At 43.2% G+C, this 18,088-nt stretch overlaps 1 protein-coding gene across 1 annotated transcript in view; it reads right to left on the bottom strand.

The window, feature by feature from the left end:
• SLC4A1AP (solute carrier family 4 member 1 adaptor protein) overlaps positions 1-18,088 on the bottom strand; it is a 25,855-nt gene that overhangs the window by 4,005 nt on the left and 3,762 nt on the right. The window contains exons 2-12 of the mRNA XM_019549609.1: positions 15,816-16,002; positions 14,979-15,101; positions 13,343-13,403; positions 12,651-12,790; positions 12,159-12,319; positions 10,934-11,003; positions 4,436-4,625; positions 3,526-3,637; positions 2,909-3,137; positions 2,028-2,108; positions 753-823 (exon numbers count right to left, since the gene is read on the bottom strand). Of these exons, the coding sequence (XP_019405154.1) occupies positions 753-823; positions 2,028-2,108; positions 2,909-3,137; positions 3,526-3,637; positions 4,436-4,625; positions 10,934-11,003; positions 12,159-12,319; positions 12,651-12,790; positions 13,343-13,403; positions 14,979-15,101; positions 15,816-16,002 (1,425 nt within the window). The remainder of the gene's footprint in view (positions 1-752; positions 824-2,027; positions 2,109-2,908; positions 3,138-3,525; positions 3,638-4,435; positions 4,626-10,933; positions 11,004-12,158; positions 12,320-12,650; positions 12,791-13,342; positions 13,404-14,978; positions 15,102-15,815; positions 16,003-18,088) is intronic.

Genomic DNA, 18,088 nt, shown 5'->3' on the forward strand with positions numbered 1-18,088 from the left:
TCACAGTTAGGGCGGCTAGGAGCTGCAACCAACTTCCTAGGGAAGTGGTGCTGGCTCCTACCCTGGGGATCTTTAAGAAGAGGCTTGATGACTACCTGGCTGGACTCATTTGAGTCCAGTTTTTCTCCCACTCAGGCAGGGGGTCGGACTTGAAGAGCTACAAGGTCCCTTCTGACCCTACTTCTATGATTCTATGACTGAGGTGGGATTTAATAGCAGCCTTCAACTACCTGAAAGGTGGTTCCAAAGATGATAGAACTAGATTGTTCTCAGTGGTGGCAGGTAACAAAACAAGGGAAGTTAAGGTTAGATATCAGGAAAAACTCTCACTAGGAAGGTAGTAAAGTACTGGAACAGGTTATTGGTAGAGGGTGTGGAATCTCCATCCTTGGAAGTTTTTAAGACTAGCTAGACAAAGCCTTGGCTGGGATGATCTGGTTGGGGATGGTCCTGCTTTAAAGCAGGTGGTTGGACTAGAAGTCCTGAGGTCCTTTCCAATGCTTATTTTCTATGATAATATCTCGAGTGCTAGGTGATACCTTCCTTACAGGCTATACTCATTGATGACATTGCCTCCAGTTCACTAATTCTGCAAGAGGAATGGCATCTTGCATAATGGAACAGACTTAGTTGCAACTAACTTCAAATAAAACCAAGATACAATCCCATTTCATTACCAGGGAATCCTCTCAGGCTCTTTACATTAGGAAATGTTTCCTCTGTGTGAAAAAAATTCTGGTACCATTACTTACCTTGCTTAGGCTATTAACTGCTTTAATTTTTTTGGGTCCCTCTTCAGATTTTCTTTTCCATATTCCAGATGCTGGGAAGAAATAAAACCGGTGTTTTACATGACATTGCATCGTAGACTATGAACCAGCCGCTCTAACAGAAGAGAGTTTATGAAGGGCCAACTTGGGAAAAAACAAAACAAAACAGGAAAAAAAATGAAACAGACCCATTACTCTCATGGCACAAAATTTCAGCTCTGATCTTTTGATTAGGTTTTTGCTGTTAGTAATTTATTGAGCTAAAATCATTTTAGCTCATTGGCAAATACAGCTTAGTGTATACACTCTTTTATTAGTCTGATGCTTGCCAGTATTCATGATCTAAAAGGCCTTTTCTAACTCTTGCTATTAGAAATACATCTTATAAAAATCAAACTTGTGGAAAATTACATTAGGATACAGCAATGAGCCAAGAAATTCCTCAGACATTGGACATCAAATTGCTGCACTGCAGAAACTTTATATCAAAAGTTGGAAAGAATCTTTAGGAAACATTGGCATCAATGTATTAACAAAAATCATCTCTAGATTCAGAAGCAACAGGTAGTGAAAGAGAACAGCTTGACAGAAAGGACAAATACCCCTGATTTTCCTACCACTTACTCTAATCTTGAGTCACTCTTGTGCCTAACTTGAAACCATAAGAGGAAGAAAAAGTCTCTTTGAAGAATCAGTGCTGGATGGGGGAGAAGAGAATTCATATATATTTGTTCTACATGTTCTTATGCCAAATTGGGGCTTGGCTCTTGAGCAGCAGTGTATTTTTTGAGTTGTTTTTTCTTTAAAAGAAGAGTGGTAACCCTCGAGTAATTTCTGCAGCACATGCTAATGCTGTATGGTACTCAATGGCACGGACAAAACTCTTCCCACATATTTCCCCTTTCTACTATGCTTGGCTCCTGTATCAAGGGAAGGAGGATAAGAGTACAATTTTCTATGTTGGCATCTTCCTCAAATGTTTCTGTTGTGATGCTACCATGTTAATATAATTCTGAGTTTATATTGTACCAATCCTTCAAGGACTCAAAGCAGTTTACAAATAGAAGGCAAGGATTGGGGAAGAGGGTGCAAATAATTGAGTTTAAAGTGCCCTGTCTTTGTCACATGCTGGGGTCCTAATCCCCTGCTTTTACAGACTAAATAATGCTGTTTTATTCTGTTAGTCTGTATGGACAATAAATTATTTGGTTAACGTGGGGCAGCACAACTTCTTGAGTCGCAAACCGCAGTGCTCACCTTGGGGCTTCTCTTGTGAGGGGCCACTTTGAGATGCATGCTCTGAAGTCTTGAGCTCCTTGCTGGTTGGAAAACAAACCTCTATAAAACACAGGGAAAGTCGGGAGGAGAACAAGCCTCAGACATTATGGCAAACAAAGCACTGGTATCCCCCAAACACTTCACACTAGGATATACTCAGCCATGCTCATGAAATGCAATGTTAGGGGAGACTTTCAGTGACCAACAAAGCCAGTTTTAATAAAAAGCCTACAGTTTTAAGAAGTTGGCCATATGGCATGGAGTGTTGTACACTACAGGCAAGGAGGCAGAGTTACTGTTCCATCAGCAGCCACAGAACTAACTGCAACATTATGCCCGAGTTTTCACACGAGCAGAATCGGCAAATGGAAAAAGGCTGAATTATGGATATGAACTATAGAAGCAATGAAAATTCTTGCCCTTGCAATTTAAAAAAATATTCTCCTTTATAAACAATCATTGGAAGCTTTTCACTGACATTTGCTTCCTCTTAATCATCCCCTCCCTACTAATAATGCTATATATTTTGTAAATATAGAGCTCCACTTAAGTATTGCACATACTGGTTTATCAGCAGGGGGCTCCTCAATGAGCCCTAGGGAAATTTCTGTTATTACACCAAAACTGTGGGTAAACTGGCTGTTGTGTAGAGTTTTGACATGAACCAGGTAACAAAACCACAGATGTCTTGGACCTGTTGGCACCCACACTGAACTCTCAGTTGCAAAGCTGCAAAAAGGGAATCCGCAAAGTGTCATAGGAATGTTAGTGAATCAAAGCCCCCAGTTGTAGTTAGCTCTGAAGAATTCAACAGTTGCACAATCCAGTGTAAAACAGGGAAATCAAAGGCGTTTGTTTACCACGAGTAGAATCCAAATTCTTGCTCTTATAAGGAGAGCTAGCAGGAAGCTGAATCTCATGTTCCATTTCTTCCTCTACTGCCACTTTCACCTCCGGTTTCTTGTTCCTGCTGTTTGTTGCTTTCATCTCCTGCTCCTGCTCCTCTTCCTCCTCTTCCTCCACTTCTGGCCCATCATCTTTCATTTTTAAGAAGTTTTCAGGAATATCTGGACGCCTGATGGGCATCTTCTGTGGGGCAAAAGCAAACAGATGCATGAATTCTTGAAAAATACTGCAAAGAGCAGTACAGAGTACTTTGATCTGTGACAGATAAGAATCAAGACAGACACTACAGGGCAAAGTTTATGTTTCCAGTCACAGGAAGAACTAGTAAAGTAGCACACCTGGGTGGAAAAAAATTTGGCTGGTCCCAAGAAAAAGGTTATAGGAATCACAATAGGTGAAAATGGAGGAAGGAGACTTGCTCTCCTCGGAAAAAACAAGTAGTCCCCTCGTAGAGACATATTTGCAACAGATCCAATGGTACATTTGATCTTAGGCAAAAGGTCAAAAAGGAAATGAAAGGAAAGCTTCAGGCTAGAGGATAACTTGAGTCTGGTGTCTTCACCCAACTTACCCCTAGGCTTCCAGTTTTCAGCCTGAATTTGCTTCCCCCTTTCATTGCCCCAAAGAGAGGCAATGTTAGCTTTTTAGGCTTGTTCTCCGTTTCCAGACCACGACTCCCAGTCCTAGCATAATCAGATATAAAACTAGTTAGCACATTCAAAGCCCAAGGCAAATGTCTTCACATCAATCCTTTTCCGTTAAGAATGGAAATATCTGTAGACCAAAATAATCCTAGGAAACAAGGACCCAAACCCCTGCATGTGTTATTAAGTGCTCAGTATTGCAGTGTACAGGGATGAGTTGCAGGAAATGCAACTCTCCCCCACCCCCCTGCTAATATAATAGGAGTCAGACACTTGGCCAAAGCTAGAGGGACCCCTAAGACAACCTCATTAATATACAAGCTAAACTACTACTTAAGTAATTATACTTCATCTACCTAAATTGTCTCACCATTGTCTACTGATAAGGTATACACTTTGTCTTCAACTTGTGTTGTGCTATGCCCTGTCCGAATAGCTGTAACACTTAGTTGCCAGAATGTAGCTGCAGTTCAGCAAGTGAATGAACTGGTCTTTGCATCATGTATCCCTTTTTTCCTCCTCCCATTTAAGTGCTCAGGGATCCCTCAGGATGACAGGCTATTGAGAAGTGCCATCATGTATACACATACACCAAAGAAGCCCGATTACACTACTTCAATGGTATTGCTGCTGTGTCAGCAACTGAATCATTCCCCCGATTGGGCAGCAAGTCCAACAGCTAGGTGACCCTTCAAAATGATGAGGGATGGTACATGAGGTAGTACCCATGATAGAATCTGCTCCTGTTACATCTCAGCAGCATTCTGCCAGCCAGAATCACAATTTCAGATGCACAACATACAATGGTTACCACTCTATACATTGGCCAAAACTCACTGGGACTTCAACTCTGGCAGTTCGGCAGGCTTAACGAGCTTTATTAACCCTTTCAGCCTCTGTTGCTCTTTCCTGAGTTCAAAGGTCCGCAAATGAAGCTTTTTTCGTGCCACACTGTCTAAGGTGGATCCTGCTTTTATTTCAGTCATGAACTCATCCAAGGAATCCTGAGCTGCTGGCTTGGACTGGCCTGGGCAAGACAAAGGAAAAAATAGATATGCTGAAAAGGGGGAGTAGGGTGGAGGGAGCAAAGAGACAAGGCATACACACCACATTGTGCCCTTAAATACTGAGATGTACACGATCAGACACAAAACAGATAATGGGATGAAACAGGAACATAAGACTAGGAGAAGCCTCCTGGTCCACTGAGTCAAGACTTTAACACCCAACCCTTTGTGCAAAGCCTCGCTGGCTCAGTTTAATGCTGGGCCAACTTTACCTTTGGAAAATTCCACTTTAAAAAGAAAAATACCGATATCTATCTCTCTCTCAATCATTGCAGTTTCCTCAAAACAGAATCCAGCTAATTTTATTCTGCACATAATAAAGCCTCTCTCAACGAAGAGTTTCTTGAGTAACAGGTTAGTTTACATGATCCCTTCTACGCAGAGCCATTTATGAGGCTGTTCATCTCACTAAGAATCTTCTATTTCAAAACACTGTTCCTATAGCTTTTTTCTCTTGGGAGGTGGTAGGGGTAGAGATTTATCAGGAAAGCAATAAAAGCATTACTTGGAACTCCTCCAGAAATTCCAGATTATTGCAAAAGAAAATTATTTTAAGAATCAAGATTAATTTATATTCCTATACATAGTTCTCTTGGAAGACTAGAAATAAGAACTGCTGTCAATCAATTTTTAAATTGGTGAATGTTATCTGCTCATTTAATCTCCCACTTGAAGTCTACTCTACACAAATTAAAATTACAGAAATCATCTGTGACTTCTGGTGAGCCAATCCTATGTGCTATTGAATTGGCATTGTTTTCTAATTAGTAAAGAAATAAATTTGTGTGTGAAAAGATAGCCATGTGGCCAAGCTATTCAGAATTGAGCAGAGATCCAGTTCTCTGAAATTCTGAAAACAATCAGGTTGGGGGTTTTTTGGCAGGTGGGATTTCTGCCTTGGCTTTAATATTATATTAAAACACAGAGCAAACACTTGCATATGCATAACTATGTGCATATATACCTAGACATATGGGCATTTAAACAACTCTAATATCTGTTAATTGAAACATCTGAGCTCAGCTCTAATCATTCCTATTCACGATGGACTAGCTACTTTGATTTTGTTTAAACATTTGAGAGGGATTGCAATCAGCTATCAAATGTGTTCTTAAATATTTTTTCTAGGTAAGAAAACAAACTTCTTACAGAACAAAATATCAGTTTTAAAACAAACAGTAATTGTTTACAATAATAATTCACCAATCTAAGCAATTGGGTACAAGCAATTTATGTAATCTCTTAGGGAAGTTAGGTTATAAAAAGGGGTGTCAACTAATTGCCGTTAATGTGTGCAATTAATGTATTAAATCATGCACATGGTTTTAGAGCCCGTGCCCGGGCTCCACTTCACCACTGCTGCCTCTGGGCCACCCAACGGGGCTACAGTGGCACTGCAGAGGACTGCAGAGCAGCCCAAGTGTGGGTTCTGGGTGGCTGCAGCAAGAAGGCGGGGAGAGACGTGCACAGAGACAACACGCACAGACACAAAGATGCATGAAGACCAGGAATGCAGCCTGGTGGTGTGTAGAGTGGAGCTCAGCAGGTCAGTCTATGGAGGGGAAGGGGCATGGGGAGAGGAGGCAGACTGAGACCCCCACAGTGAGGGAGAGAGTGGGACAGGGGCAGGGATGAATGGGAGCCTGGGACCGGGACAGGTCATGGGACAGAGCCGCAGACAGCTCATCCAGGGGCGCAGAGGGAGGGTGGCTCCCCATCGCTGTGTGCACTTCTGAGGGACGTGGGTGGGGAGGAGATGTACCCAGGATTTGTACGCAGGGTGGAGACTACCTGGGGCTCTACCACCCTGCTGCCTTTGCCCTGGGAGCCATGCAATGCCATGCTGTGCCTCCCGCCACTGGGCAGGCAGGGGGCATGGCAGTCAGCACACGGCTCCCAGGACAAAGACAGCAGAGCACAAAGCCCCAGTCCACAGCAGGCAGCCTGCCTCTGCTCTGCACATAAATCCGGGGGGCACATGTGCCCCATGCCTCCCTTGGGGGTACATGCAGCAGTGGGGAGACACCGCCCCCGCTTGCCCCTGGATGAGCCTCCTGTAGCTGTCTTATGACCTATCCCAGCCGTGGGGTCCCCATTCACCCCAGCCCTACCCCACTCTCTCCCGCGTTATGAGGGCCTTGATTTGCCCCACCAGCCCCTTCCCCTCCACAGACTTACCTGCTGGGCACTGCTCTACATGCCACCGGGCTGCATTCTTGTAAGTCTCCTATATTTCCAGTTTCAAAAAAGAGAACACCTGTAGGAGGGACAGTAATATGATTGGGGGGTGGGGGTAGCAGAGTGATATGCCTTTACCCCTCACTCCCAAGCCACAGCACCCCCCAGCCCTGCTGCCGCCCCTCACTTCTGACATACAGTACACTGTATCCTGCCAGGGTGTGCAAGGGTTCCCCCATTTTAGACCTCCCTGGGCTCTAAACCCCTCACACACATACCTACAGCCCCCCACACCTTCACAAATTTACTCCCTGCACACACAAATCCCTCATACACAACATACCCGCATACATTTTTCATAATTTTACTTTTTTGGCACATGAGTTTTTAGCTGTGCGATTAAAATCATGATTGATTATGACTAGCTATTTTAATCAAGATCAAATTTTTTAAAATTGTTTGACAGCCCTAGTTATAAAAGTTAATAGAAAGTTCAGTGTAAAGGGTCAGACAAAGGAAACTGGCCCTTCATTCTCATAACTTATTCTTTATGTGCGTTTGTTCTTTAACAACAGCCTTTGTCCTAACTCAATCAAAAGAGGAGACAAATCTTTTAAAGGTAGATTACGTATACTAGTGTTCTCTTACGTACAATGCCTACAAATTAAAACTGAACTCGAAATGTGAGTGTGTAGCTACAAAGATGAACTACCTTCTTACCAATCTTAATTCTTTCTTGCAGTGTAGCATGTATAAAATGCATCTTAGAGCTAACTGCATACAGAAGTATCTGAACTTTGCAGTATAATTGGTGACTAGCATACCTACTCTAGAAGGTGCCAAACCTGAAAAAATGTCTGTGTGGGTAGCACCAAAATAAAGAACTGGACAAGGCCACAAACCAGGAACATACATCTGTGCCTAAATGTGAGATGGATTAGTTTCCTTAGCTGAGGAGCTGCCACCTTCTTAGAGACTCACAACAGTATAGGTTGGAAGTGTCAGTATCAGTATCGAGTGATAGCTAGAGAGGCTGCAAGTACACACAGCCAAATCCCATGCGCCCTCTGGCGAGCAAAGCCGCAACCTTGCAGTGGGGAATGCTACATCACCTTTGCTCAAGGGGATAGACTTCTTCAAGATCATACTTTGGAGGGCAGTTAACATTCTTGTTCTAGTCATTTGATAGCTATCATAGGGCAGAAAGCTTCTGTGGAAAAATCTGGTTACAAAACATCACTGCAAGGAGAATCAATGTTAGATATGGAATTTTGTGTTATAGGGATAAAAGCTATACGGCTATTTACTTTACTACCAACTTGTCCATTAAGAAGAAAATTATTGATAACAAAAAATAAGATTGAAAGTCAAATACACAGAGATTTTCATTGAGCTGCACTGAAGTATGCGAAAATTATCAAGCAGGCACATCAGCAGTTAGTTCTGAATGACTTTAGAGCGTGATTTGTAAGCCACTACTGAGATCTTTCTGACAACCACTTAATCTCTATAAGTGCTTGGTAAGAGGTGTTGTAATTCAGCCTGCCATTCACTCATCCATCCATCCACACTCTTAGACATAAGTCAAGTAATCACTTAGAGAAAGCCACAGCTTTATAAAGAGGCTTCATAGAGCCATATTACTGCACAGCTGTTATCACAATGGTGGGCTGCCAAAGTTGGTTGTAATCAATGTATGGACTTCTGGAAGCTACTGTCTGCATCTAGGATTAACACAATGTGCTGAAAAAAAGCCCACCAACCAACACAGCCACAAAAGATTAGCAGCCAGCAACTCAGGCTTTGCTGCTTCTCTGGAACTGGACCAGGATAGAATGCAACTGTTCAAGTGAGGCACCAGCATAACCATAGTATTGTTTCACTGTAAGGACCAACACATTCTGTTGCACAGAATGCTCAGGTCCTTGAATTTCCAGTATTACTATGGTAGACATGAATCATTTTGAAGTCGTGCACTGAAATTAATACGTCATTCTGATTAACATCTTAGTTCTTCCTTTCTCCACCTTCTATTGCAATTTGATTTAGCATCTACCTTGAAAAACAACTGTACCAGGAAATAATACTTTATATCAGGAAAAGACTTGGATTCCCATCTTTCGAAGTGGATAAAGCATTATCTTTTACAGTTAGCCGATCATGACCTGTCTACTATGGACATTATATGAAAAAAGACTGCCACAGATATACTCAGCTGACAGATAAATCTGAGTATTTTCAGGAGTAGTAAGCTTTTTCAAGCTGTGGTCCAAGACAAACTCTCAGAAATAAAGACAACAATCTGAATTAGAATTGGTGTTGTGTTGGTTTATGGAAAATAAATATCAGTTATATTTTGCACAAAGGAAAGCATAACTGCCAAAAGTTGAAATAGATTACCCTTATGATGCCTACCCTGTCATGATCCCCTGACCCATAGCACACTTTCAAGCACTTTGCTTTCCAATACTCCTTGCTGGGAGAAGTTACGAGTGATGAAAAGGACCATTTTGCTGGAAGCAGCTTTCTGCCTCTGTAACTCCCACCCATCCTAGAAAAGATACCCCTGCTTTGGGGCCCCGCAAAGTAGAAAGCTTGGAACCCAAACTCTGATCTTATGCATCAGGAAGTTCACTGGCTAGGCAAGAATCTACACTTCAACATTACAGGTGCACCGATAGAGATTTGGGGGGCTGATACCGATAGCAGGTTGTTTAAGGAGGGATAGGGGCTGATACCGATCCGATTTCTGATACAGCTGTGTCCAGCTGGTAAGTCTGCTGTGGTAGAGGGGGAGGGAAGGGATATGGTGGGGCAGATCAACTCCCCTCGCAGTGAGGGAGGGAGTGGGGCTGGTGCGGCACGGCGCAGGACAGAGCTGCGGCTCCCCATGGGTGTATGGGGAAGCTCCTGCTGCTGCACAAACCTTGGATTCAGGGGGTGGGGGCATGTGCCCCCAGACTTGCATGGGAAGGGAAGGCGGGGGGGAGGGGTATGCCGCAGCTGCGGGCTGGGGTTACACCAGGCTCCTCCTGGCGTGTGGGTGTGGGGCAGGGGGTGGCGGTGCTGGGGGAGGGGGCTGCAGCCACCCCAAGTTTTACTGTAGGCCCCCTCCCAGTGCTGCCACTGCCGTGCACCCTGAGCGTAGCCTCAAGCGCAGCCCTGGTCCCAGCCCACAGCTGTACCTTACAGCCCACAGCCCCCCTCTACCCCACTGCAGATCCAGCAGCACATGGGAGCTGCCCCCCCACCCCTGTCCCTGCATAAGCCATGGCTCCATCCCATGCCCTGCCTCAGCTGGGCAGTGCCAGCCCCAGCCCGCCTCATTGTGGGGCATGTTGATCTGCCCCCCAACACCCTTCCCCTTCCACAACACTGGACTTAACAGTTGCACACAGCTTTCCAAGCTGTTGGACTATACTCCTTGCTGCCTACATGCTGTGCTGTGGCGGCACATGTGCACGGGCACTTATCAGCTGCATCAGGCTGATATTTGATACAATCAATTTTCTTTATATTGGCATCAATCCAATATTGGACCAATGTATCGATTCACCTCTAATTCAACATAAGTTTATTGGTCCTGCTCTTGTTATTTTTACTTTTTGCACTTGCAGTGGTAAAGATGATCTTAATAATCATCAACTGCAGATCTCAAAAACCTTTGGGTTTTAGTTCCCGAACAAAGTTTTGGAAGGTATGGAAGAAACTGTCTTCAAATTAGGTAAATTTTGCTAATACTTTTACCACCTATGAGTACTCAGTTACTCCGTTAAAAGCAAGTGGCGCACACACCCTTCTTACCTTGTCTTAAAATGTTACATGCCCTTGAATAACTTGTCTTTAGCACCATTAAGCAAATGACTGGACCTACAGAACACAAGCACAGACCCTGAACGCTGGATTAAATAATGGCTTTCAGAGTAGTCTCAAGGGGTAGCTGATTCAGTGGCCTGCAGGTCTGCTCACTGCTAAAAGAAAATTGAGTGTGGGAAAAAGAAACGTATGACAGTAGATATAATATTATGAAATTCTCTTAAATTCCCTGCGTGCTTTCTAGAGAAGCCTTTCCAGAAGGGCTTAGTCTTACCTTTTCCTGAAGCCTTCAATTTTTCAGCTATCTCCAAAAGTTCCTTTTCAGCCTCATTTAATTTTGCAACCTATGAAAAACCACTTGATTAGAAGATGTTTTCACTTTACATTTGAGTGTTATCATGGCAGGGAGGGAGGGAGGACCTATTACATTATTTCCATCTCTCTATGGCTGATCTCTGATCAGGTCTTGACTTCACTCCTGAATCATTTCTTACCACTTTGATAAGTGTTTGAATTGCTTACTTTCTTCCTGAGGCGTCAAGATGTGTATATGCCTGAGCAACCATAACTACCATAGTACTTTCCTCACCCTAGTCCTTCCTCTCCCTTCCCTGTGCATGACCCCCTTGCCAATCAGTGTTACATGTTCCTTGAAGCAGAAGTTCTTGTTTTGGTTGTGCCCTGTGCACTTGTCACTGGAAATTATCTTCCAATGACCTGAAACAGTTTTGTTAGGTCTCGTTCTGATGCTTAAATTCACTGACCTTTCAGACACGTCAAGCAGAAAACAGAACTGCACAGGCAAAAACAACGCTATGCATTTACATTAGAATGGAACATAGTTACCAATTCATGTCCCCAGAGAAAGTACTGTCACAGATCTGCTCCAGCTTGCAAATTTCTCTTGCCTCCTCCAGTTTGCGTGTCAATTCATGGTTTGTATCAGGTGACTGAAAAGTCTAAGAACTGAGTTCTGCTATCTACAGAAGGCATAAACTTTAGAACACCCTCTCCAGCCTCCCTTGGGTCTTAAACAGAGAGGACTCTAGAGTGAGAGCACAGTTCTTCTCCCTGGACAGTATTTCCTTCTTTCCTGAGGTTGCTAATTAGCACCACACTACTACCAAGTGTCATCATGGTATCCAATTCCAAACCTCAGTTGGCAAATCTCCATATCAAGCTTGCAGCTCATTGCACATGGGCTACTGAAGCACTGCTAATAGTTTTCAGCTACTTTCATCCTGTGCTAGACAAAAAAGGCTTCCTGCACACGTCATTACAAGTTTTCAGTCCTTAAAGCTCTCAAACCACACATTCTATGGCATCTGAATTTGAACTCTACTTTCGTGGCCTGACCCATTGATATATAAATATGGCTTTAAAGTGACAACATATTTTTCAAATCTCTCTGACCTTCCTTCCACATTTGTACATGCATGATGCACTCAATGTGATACCATAAATGCCCAGCCTTGCTGCTAACCTGAAGTCACACTTACCAGGGAATCGTAAGTCTCTGGTTTCTCTTCTATTTTCCCAGCTTTTTTCATCCTGTTCAGTCGTTTCTTTTCCACAGCTCCAGTTCGATCAAGGAAAGTGTCATCATCACTATCATAAAAATCCTCCTCTTCCCAGTTCTTTGCTTTTCTCTTCCGGGATACTGAGGATGGGGGTGGAAGAGCAAGAAAGTAATGGATGTAAAGCCTTTGAGAAACAGTTGTTTGAGGTTAGAAGCATCTATTGCTGAGTTAAGAGTAGCTAATCATTTAGTATCATACACTGAACACGTCTTTCCTGCTCATGTGCAGGGGGGCTGGACCCGATGATCTGTAAGGTTCCTTCTAACCCCTAATGACTATAAAACTCACTCAGCATTTACATTAACAAACTTTGGCTATCTATACAGGAAGCCAAGGTTTTCTTAGAGGTTAATAACCTCTCACAGGGAGGACCTACAGACAAGATACTGAAGCAGTTGGTCGGTCACAAACCTGCCTCTTGCCGCAGTACACCCCTAGCATCCAGTATCCTGCAAGCTTCCAATGCACACTGTATCATTGCTTCTTTTTTCTTGCCTGAATGGGTAACCTCTGCCACCAGCTGCTTCCCTGATGCATCATCCACAGGCAACCTGTTCAGATCAAAAGGGTAAAACATGAATAGTTTCCACGTGATGATCCAAGAGGCTACTACATTTGTTGCATATGCGTTTAATATCCAACCACAGACTCTGTTCTGAAACCTATTATTTCCATATTTCAGTTTTTATAGTACTAGTCAAAGCAGAAGTGTTAGTTCCACAGGCCAGTATATTTTAGGAACTGAGCATTAGTATCTCGCAAGTTTCCAAAGTTAGAAATTAACAATTTATACCATACAGGGGCAAGGATTCTCCAAGCCACAGAAGCCATTTCAGGATAATCTGTTATCATACGATTCAGACTACCACCTAACTTTCTCCTTGTTACCACAAGATGTCCATGGCCTTTTGGGAAACTTGGAGCTGAGAACTAGTACTCAATATATCTGGAAAGGCTACAACAGATTCCAAATAGCATACGCCTCTCAGTTTAAGAGATAATGGCTGCTAAATTCTTCCCCACATCTGACAAATTTTTGGGTTTCTCAAAGTAAGGACAGTTGAAGAAGGACAAAGCTACCCCTAATTTTAGAAAGTACATACTTCACCCTGCAGAGCCAGCTATTGTGTCCACGGTCATCATATTCATATTCTAATTCTTCCCCTAGACAAGAAACAAGACAGGTTGATGCAACTGCCCTAGCTATAATAACAAGCAGTAATTCCCAGGGGTATGGGAAGAAAGCCAGAGCTAAGCAGTGAGAGAGAACAACCTTTTCTTGCCTAGATTTTCTCCTAAATGGATAGGATTTTCTCTCATCTATTAGATGATCCCATGATCTTATTACATTCAGTTGGGTTATCCTTCACAATCCTAATACCTTTTTCTGAGGCATTACTTTCCAAAAATAAAGCAGCTATACTCTTGGTTCACAAATGCATGACCTTTCATTTAGCCTGTTGTTTTTTTTTTTTAAATACAGATATCACATGCTTCAGATTGCTCTACTGAACAGACATATCATTATCAGGGATCCTGGTTTTCTCTGTTTAAAAATTGCAACTTCCCTGATAAAGACACAAATTCTCCAATTAAAAAGCCAAAATCTGTGATTAAAATGAAATATCACTAGATGTATACGTATCAGTTGAACACGTTTTATTGATATATTTACAATTTTAAAGCAATTTGGAAGCCTACCAGTGCCTCAATCACTGTAATAAAATAAACTAAGTACCTATAACTTTTGGTATTTGATGTTAGTTTTTTTTTTTTTTATCATGGAAAGTCAAGAGCCTCTCCTTGCCCCCGTAGCTCACCAGGATGCAGGTCTAAGACCCTCACTCCTCCCCCCACCCAGCCCCCTGCTGGTGCCCCCCCAAAAGTGCCACTGGCATTTCCAGGCACACCAATGGCACTTCTGGGTCGGTGGAATTGGCTGTGGGGATTGCTTCTCCTGATGTACTCCCTGGCCAGCGCTGTCCCTTACACCATGCCCATGCCTCGCAGGTTATCAGTCACATTGCCCACCAGCCCTTTGGTGCCATGGTCACAGCCCCATGACCGGACCTCCGTGCTCAGGCACTTTGCCTATCTTGGCTACTCCCTGGTGTGATTTCCAGGCTTGCCTGCTTCTCTCAGGGAACAACCTCTTTGACTCTATTCCCCACCTGAGTATTTCACCTACGTGGGCTACTCCTGGGCACTGTGTCCTGGCCTATAAAGTTCCTACATCTGTCCCTTTCTGGGCCTCAGATCCCTAGCCCCAATCTCCAGGCTTCTCTGCCTTACCTCTGCCCCTCTCTGGGCTTTGGGCCCCTGGCCCTCATCTGTTTCTGGGCTCTAGCTCTTCTCTCAGGCCTTTGTCCCTCTCTACCCTGTTCCCAGACTCTGGCCTTGCTCCCAGGCCGCTGGCCCTACTCCTGTGCCTATTGACCCCTCTTTCACTCCTAACTCCCATCCACAGACCCCAGGGTCAGCTGTTACCTGGGAGCCCTGCTGCACAGGAGTGCCTCTTTCTGCAGCTCTGAGGGCTAGACTGTGCTAAGTTTATATGCTCTTAGCTGTGACTCTTGCCAGCCAGGTGACTCCCTTGATTGCTATCTGAGCCCTCACTTCAGCCTCATCTCCTCCTAAAGGCATTCATTAAGCATCCTGGTCACACACACATCAATACTTGCTAAAAATCATCACAATGGAGGAAATGCCTAGCTATTAAAGGACAACCAATACACATACCTTCTCTGTCAAAGAAACCCTGCAGTGCCTTCCTAGGGTCCTTCATATAGAAAGCCTCTTGTGCTTCCTGATATTCAATGGCAATTGGGTTTTCTTCAGCCTCATCTTCTTCTGCATCTTCCCCTGGAAGAACACAAACAGAAGTGCAAATAAAATAGGAAAGGAGTTTGAGAAGAGGACTGAAGTATATTTCAACCTTTACTAGGATGGAACAAGATACAAGGCACTATTTACCCCTTGTATAATAATTTTAATTTATGTTAATTTGATGAATCACCTGCATTTTTGTATTGAGATCGATTTTAAATTGCTGTTTATATCCTTAAAGTTTACTTCAATAGGTGAAGTTACTGTCTGTTTTGCCAGTTTTCATGTTTCTTTGCAAGGTTTGGTTCTCACTAGTATTAAACCGTAAAAATTAAAAGCTCGATTCTAATTGCCAAATAAATCCCAAAATACAAAAAAATTCAGAGTCCCTTTTGTGAAGGTCTCAAAAGTAACTGCATGTTACGCTTGCTACAATGACATGCACAACATAGCAGAAGTTAAGAAGAAAGTATAAACCTTAAAACCTGACTTCTTTTCCTTTTCTGGTTTAAGAACAGACAACATTAGTCACCTTTTTCCTGTTTTTTTCCCCACCCACAAACTGGTTTGCACCTGCAAACCTTCTTATAAGGAGAAAATTTATTTCTATTAATTTTTTTCTGCCTTCTTAATATACTGCCTCATTTGAAATTTAAGACCTAGTCCTTCTCTACCCAGGTAATGCTAAAAGCAGCTATAGTCTTTGTTTGCATGTCAGCATCTTCATTCAGAGATGCAAGCTATTATTACCCAGTCCCCATGAGCAGGTCATATCATTGCTCCCGCTGGTCTCATTTTTTTTCTCTTCTTTTTCGTCATCTTCATCGGAGTCCTCGCCCAGCATGGTCTTCTCTAGCTTTGCCTGCTGCTCTTTGCGCAAAGTTTTCAGCTGAGTCACGGTTAGTTCAGACTCGGGCTCCTGATCTTCCTCTGGCCCCTGCAGCACAGGTCAAGGAATGCCTTTTAAACACATCTCAAGACGGCCCTTTTTCTTATGCATATGAAAATAAACTATGTACACTGCTGCAGAACTAATTTTCTTGGAGAACACCACAGTGGTGCTATATTCTATACTCCTAAGTATAGCACTCCACTAGGCACTGTGGCCTTTACTTCCTATACACAGAAAGCCATCATTATGCTAGACTGTTAAACTGATATAAGTTTTAAATTAGTCATGAACAATGCATGCCTTGGAGGCTTGGGGGGGGGGGGGCATGGTAACCACCCACAGGTGGCAGCAGCAGTGGCACCGTGGTAGTAGCAAGCAGGGATTGCCTGTAGGCGGCCACAGTAATGCTGGTAGTGAGGGCAGGCATGACAGTTTGGACGGGGGGAAGGAGTGGTGGCGTCCACCCACAGAAGCTGGCCACGGCTTTGGCAAAAGCCAATTGCGGGGGCGGGGGTATGTGCCCCCCTGTGCTCCCCCGACATGTTGCCTACAGTTTTACTGATACAAGTTTTAGTCCTGCATGCTACCAAGTTTTAATGATAGGTTGCCGATATCCCAATATATTCCCTTACCTACAACACAAGGAAATGATGGAAACATGAGTGCTTATGAACTGCTTTAAAAAAAATTGCAAGATGCTATGACAACTCTTTATAGACGGTTTGCTTGGCTGTTGATATTATTGTTTTCCTTCCTCAAGATCTTACACTTTTAAATAACAATTCAAACTGACATGCTGAGTTTTGTTCTCTAATTTTCTTTCGAATGAAAACTGTCAATGCTCATTCTCAGTTAATTCTTTAACTTGGCTTGCTTTCAAGAACTCAGTATGCACCGATCTCACAAAAGAAAAGCAATGCCCTCATAAAATAGGCAAGCTTAGTCTTTCCCTGCAGATCTGTATGCAAAACCCCTGCTACAAACCCTGTATGGTATAACCTTATAGTTGACTTTTTATTACTTTTGGAGAAAAATATCAGAAGGAAACATTTCCTCTACCTAGTCAGGCATTTTGATTCCACCCAACAGCTACCTTCTGCTTCATGAGAAAGGGATCCTGCCCTTCCATAAATAATCAATGCAGCCAGTGGCAAAGTATTATTTTATTCTTAGAGGAGGATTTCCCATGTCCCCCAAAGCTACTAACTCAGTTTCTTAAGTCGCTGAAGTAGTAAATTGCATGGCACTGTAATGGACTTAAGAAGGTCCCTTTCAGCCTGAAATCCTGTCACTTGCAGGAGACCAACTCTGGCAATGCTATGGCAGCTGATGCATCATCTGGTACATTTCTTAAAGCCCTGGTACTGGGAATAGCCCAAACAAAGAAACTTGTGTTAAAGTAGTTCTTTCCTGGTTTCATGATTGCAGAGAAAGGGCTTGGAAAGGAGAACCTGAGCACACCCTGAAGTAGCAGAAATCAGGAGGCAAGGTGTGCGTGAGTGGGGTGTGTTTATACATACAGGCAATCATGACTGCCTGTTAAGGACCTGCCTTATGGATTTATAGCATGGGACTCTCATATCCCCTGCTACTAACATAGCTTCTTACATTGCTGAAGTAGTAAACCATATGGCACTGCCAAGGGCTTCCAAGGTTCCTTTCAGCCCGAAATCCTGTCCCATGCTTACAGCTCTAGCAATTCCGTGGTAGCCAATGCACTGTCTGGCGCATTTCTGAGTCACTTGAATGTACAGATTCTTGTTAAAGTAAATTCCTTCTTGGTGGAAGGATGTGCATGTGCAACCATTGGCATGCACACAAACATATAAAGTAAAATCCGATCAGAAATCATATGTGTCCACATGCCCACACATGTAGGACAGGTGTGTGTGCTTCAATGCTGCCAAGTGTGCGATAATCATCATATGTGCATGATAATTTCAACCCTTGTACGATGTATACAGGCATACCTCGGAGATATTGCGGGTTTCATTCCAGACCACCGCAATAAAGTGAATATCGCAATAACGCGAGTCACACAAATTTTTTGGTTTCCCAGTGCATATAAAAGTTATGTTTACACTATACTGTAGTCTATTAAGTGTGCAGTAGCATTATGTCTAAAAAAACA

The sequence above is a fragment of the Crocodylus porosus genome, unplaced genomic scaffold, assembly GCF_001723895.1.
Source record: "Crocodylus porosus isolate Cpor-Errol unplaced genomic scaffold, CroPor_comp1, whole genome shotgun sequence".
NCBI lineage: Eukaryota > Metazoa > Chordata > Crocodylia > Crocodylidae > Crocodylus > Crocodylus porosus.